This window comes from Teleopsis dalmanni, chromosome 2, assembly GCF_002237135.1.
Source record: "Teleopsis dalmanni isolate 2A chromosome 2, ASM223713v2, whole genome shotgun sequence".
Classification (NCBI taxonomy): Eukaryota; Metazoa; Arthropoda; class Insecta; order Diptera; family Diopsidae; genus Teleopsis; species Teleopsis dalmanni.
In genome coordinates this window covers 5,337,858-5,342,348 of record NC_051847.1, presented here as the reverse complement: position 1 = coordinate 5,342,348, position 4,491 = coordinate 5,337,858, and the positions used below count along the sequence as shown (strand labels likewise).

At 37.3% G+C, this 4,491-nt stretch overlaps 1 protein-coding gene across 1 annotated transcript; it reads right to left on the bottom strand.

The window, feature by feature from the left end:
- Positions 1 to 513: 513 nt before the first annotated feature.
- On the bottom strand, positions 514 to 3,944 carry LOC119684397. Its single transcript, XM_038098432.1, has 2 exons — positions 2,244 to 3,944; positions 514 to 2,135 (listed from the first exon to the last, which is right to left on the bottom strand). Exons 1-2 carry the CDS (start codon positions 3,942 to 3,944, stop codon positions 516 to 518), a joined length of 3,321 nt encoding a protein of 1,106 aa, XP_037954360.1. The 3' UTR covers positions 514 to 515.
- Positions 3,945 to 4,491: the final 547 nt, after the last annotated feature.

Below are 4,491 nucleotides of genomic sequence, written 5' to 3'. Positions count from 1 at the left end.
CTTTACAGTTTATTTATTTTTAATAATATTTGTTATTAACAATATTGTTAATAAATGTTAACATTCAGTATATGATTATCTCCAGGATATCTCACGGAGACATTTTTTTTCACCTATATGAGCTACCGACAGATGTATTTCAACCTAGCACCCTACCATATGACTGAGTATCGTTCATGGGGTGTAAGCGTCCTCAATACCTTTAATTATACTTAATAAGTTGCATTTAGCTGCTTCAAGATCCCGGATAAAATATTTTTATTAATAACTACTTATAAAAAAATATTGCTAAAATCAACAACAAAAAGTCTGATTTTGTACGTAGTCCTTCTGGTAAACTTACCTCATAAACATATGTTAACTTTGTGAATTATTTGTATTAATAATATATATTTATTTTAATATAATATATAAATAATTGTATAATTTGGCACTGATTATAACTCAATAAAATTATAAAGAAATTCTTAAAGTTATATTTATTTTAATAAATTATTTTAAAAGCTCCCACCTAACTATTCATCTGACTTTCTTTCGGCAACTGCTTTAAGAGGCATACCTTTGTCATCGATTTCCACTGAAGGTACTAAAGGTGGCTTGAAACCATATTCTAAATGTAAGTTGCGTCCAAACTCAGGACTTCGTTTCAGACTGTGTCCATTACGCCAACGTTCGAACTCATCAAATGGTTCACTGGATACCGGATCGACTGGACCCAAATAACGATTGCTTTGCTGTGCAGAAATTGAAGTCAAGTCATTAGGTAATGTATTGTATATGTAGCGTGCGCCTTGATACCAACTAGCGCCTGGTGCTGGTGATTGTAGTGGTGGTGGTTTCAGATCAAAACGCATATCGTTCTCTGTTTTTGTCGTTTTAAATAGTTGTTGTTGTGTGGATGGCCCATTAGTGGTTCTAGTAAATTTCTGCGACTTGTTCGTATGTGTAATTGCTGTGGCGGTGGTTTGCTTTGGTTTGTGACTCGTTACATGTGGTAACAATTTATTTAACATACGAGTGTAATAATTTTGTAACACTTTTTGTGGCAGACTTCTATTTCCGCTTCCCGGGGTCTGCAGCCAATTGCTGGGGTTGTTGTGTTCTGCAAATGTTTGTTTATAGTGTGCAAAATTGTGTTCGGACATGGGAATGGCAATTGGCACATGTATAGCTATAGGCACTGGGCGATCTATAAATTTCTCCACAATAGTTTCAATTGGCTTTTCGACTATACGTTCAACTTCCACAGGAACATGCTTCTCTACCAATTTTTCAACCACCTTCTCCACTGGATAGGGTACAGGTTTTTCGACTATGGTCTCAACAGGATAAGGGCGATCAATATATCGTTCAACATGCACTGGTACTGGTACTGGATTTGGTACTGGATATGGTATATGCACATGTTTTTCGACAATTTCTTTCACCGGATAAGGGCGATCAATGTAGTGATTCACATGAACTTCATTGGGTGCTCCCGCATTATTTTCAGCTTCTTTATCCACTTGATTTTCTTTTCTTTCTTCATCTTTTCCATTTTTCTGATCTACTAATTCAGTTGGGGGATCATATCGTAATGGTTTAGCTTGTGGTGAGTTGGTTGTAATTTGTTGAGTATATGCGACTTCATGTTGTATATTTTCACTAGCTTGCGGATGTGCATAATGCTGATCGGCATCCATGATATAAGTCATTGGAACAATATGCTGCACTTCCATTGGGTAGTGAAGTATCTGTTGTGGTCCAGGTTGTATGTAGGTAAAATCGTGTGGTGGTACTTCGTCATGTACTTGAAATAGCGATGAAGCTGCCTCTGGTGGCTCATAGTCAACATGCTGTACATTAATCGGATTAATTGAGAGCGACGAGTAAGTATCGTCTGGTGCATTCTGTTTAAGAGGATATGACTGAGGTGGTTCTGGTTCTGGTTGTGGATGTTGTATGTAATGCTCCTGTGGTTTTGGTTGTGGTTGTTGCACGTAATGTTGCTGCTGCTGCTGTTGTTGTTGTTGAGGTTGTGGTTGAGGATGAGGTTGGTGTTGTTGTTGCTGTTGCTGCTGATGCTGTTGTTGTTGAGGTTGTTGTTGAGGTTGAGGTTGTTGTTGAGGTTGTGGTTGAGGTTGTTGTTGTTGTTGCTGCTGATGTTGCTGTTGCTGTTGCTGCTGCTGATACTGTTGTTGTGGAGGTTGTGGTTGAGGTTGTTGTTGTTGTTGCTGCTGCTGATGCTGTTGTTGTTGCTGCTGATGTTGTTGTTGCTGATGATAATGATGCTGTTGTTGTTGTTGAGGTGGAGTATGGTGGATAATGAAATTATGTCTCAATTGTGGTGTTTTGTAACTTTGTTGTTGTTGCCGCTGCTGATTTGCTTGAGGATATATTGTCTCATGTTGTTCCACTAACTTGCCATCTTTTTCGGTAATTAGCTTATTGTGAATGTTAATGGATTTCTGTACTTCAACAAAAGTATAACCATTGTGTGGTTTCTGATTTGGATTTGGTGGCTGTTGTATATGATTGTTAGTGGCGGCTGCAAACACAAAATCATGAGGTGTTTGTGCAGTCTTTAATGTCTGATGTAATGGTGCTGCAGAGGTATAACGAAGTTCGGGATTCTCTTTTTGAATTGGAGGCTGAGGAGTGTTTATAGTTACAAATAAAATATTTTCGGAAGTGGCTGTGGGCTGATTTGGATTTCCTTTATCTTGATTTAAATGTTGAGGTGCCTCAGGTGCTCGGTATTCATGGGAATGTTGTATTTGAGTATGTAATATCCCTCTACTTGGTAATTGTTGATTGGTTGATAACGATTGGTCTTGGAGACTATATTGTGGATGGTTTGGTATACCTTCTTGTTGTGCGTGTGTATATGTATTCTTCACATCATTGCTTTCGTCGGGCTTTTCATTCTGTTCTGTGTACTGTATCATGAATTGTGTCGCTTTATCGTTTTGTGAACTTTCTGCAGCTGGTTGCCGAGTATAACCTTCATAGTGAAAATGTCCTTTAGTTTTTGGTATATTTTCCCCATTTGAAAAAGTTGGATTAAAATTTTTGAGAAATTTCCGAGATGGTGCCTCTTGTGCGGTATTTTCCACAAGTATGCTGTTATAATCGCGCAACGCACGTACTTCTCTGGGTTGGAAATCTAGTTTTTGTGGTTCATTTGAAGAATATACAATTTGTGGGATATAATTAAAATTTTCAAGCATAGAACCTTTTGTTACTTTTGCTGGCATTTTTTCTATTTTCACGAACTCATTTCGACGACGTGTAGGTAAATCCTTTTGTGTTCTATAAGTACTTGTATCTCTGTACCTTTTGGTAGGAGTTGTGATATGTTGGTAGATATGTTCTCCAATATTCTGTGATTCAGCAATTTGATTATCATCAAAAACAATTTCATCGATATCTGCTTTATTGTCATCTAGTATGATTATAGGTCTATGACCGTTGGATTGTGGGAATTCATTGGTATTGTTTTCTTCAGGCTTTATGAGTAAGCTAGGCAAAACAGATGCTTCCTCTGCAGCTCTATTTATAAGTATTAAATCATCCTTTGTTATGACATTAGCATTTTCTCTGAAATCTGAATTTGAAGTAACTGAAGGAAAAGTGACTTGCTCAACAACAACTTCTGTATGTCCTGGCGCTGTTTCCCGACGATATTCTTTGGAAACACTACTCTCCAATCTATAACTAATATTGTCGGTGGGCTTAAAAATTGGTGTTGACTGCGTCGTTGTACTTGTTGCTGCATTTGTGAAGTTATGGCTGTCAATTGCATAGTTGAATTTAAATATATCAATTAAGCCATTTGGAAAAAGATTTGTTAGCACCTCATTAATGGTATCAATTTTTTTATTTTTACGTTTCTGCAATTCTGCAGCCTTGGATCTATCGAAATTAAGTTCAAAATTCAAGTAACCCTGCGAGTTACTAGGCATCTTAGATTGGGAAATATGTGAGTCACTCTTAGGTATCCACCGAGAGTGAAATGACCACTAACTGTACTTTGATTTGTTTTTGTCTCATATCTGAAATTTCAATTACAATATTTGCGTGAGGAGTAGATGACATCACTATATTGAAGTGAAACTAAATTTCTTACCTAACAGCTGATTGATAGCCCTTATCATCGGCAGTAAAGTCCACACGGGTTTGTGCATCTCCTGCTGGCAATTGAACTTCGTAGTTGCCCAAAGTTCTGTTGCCATTCTGAAATTCACTGCGTTGCTGGAAGGAGGCATCCTTGCCGTGTCCAATAAAATAGCCATAAATTTTGGCCTGCTTCCGTAAATAAAAAGTGTAATTATTACATTTTTTTTTATCGACTTATCAAGTGTGCAAATTTTACAAAATCTACTGATATAATGTAACGCAAAGTTTTTACCTTTTCCTTGCTACTGTCACTCAACAAGCTGTCACCTTTGACAGTTACATCGCCAGTTATTGAATGTTTCGCTTGTTCAGGCTCAAAACTGCTCGTCGTTG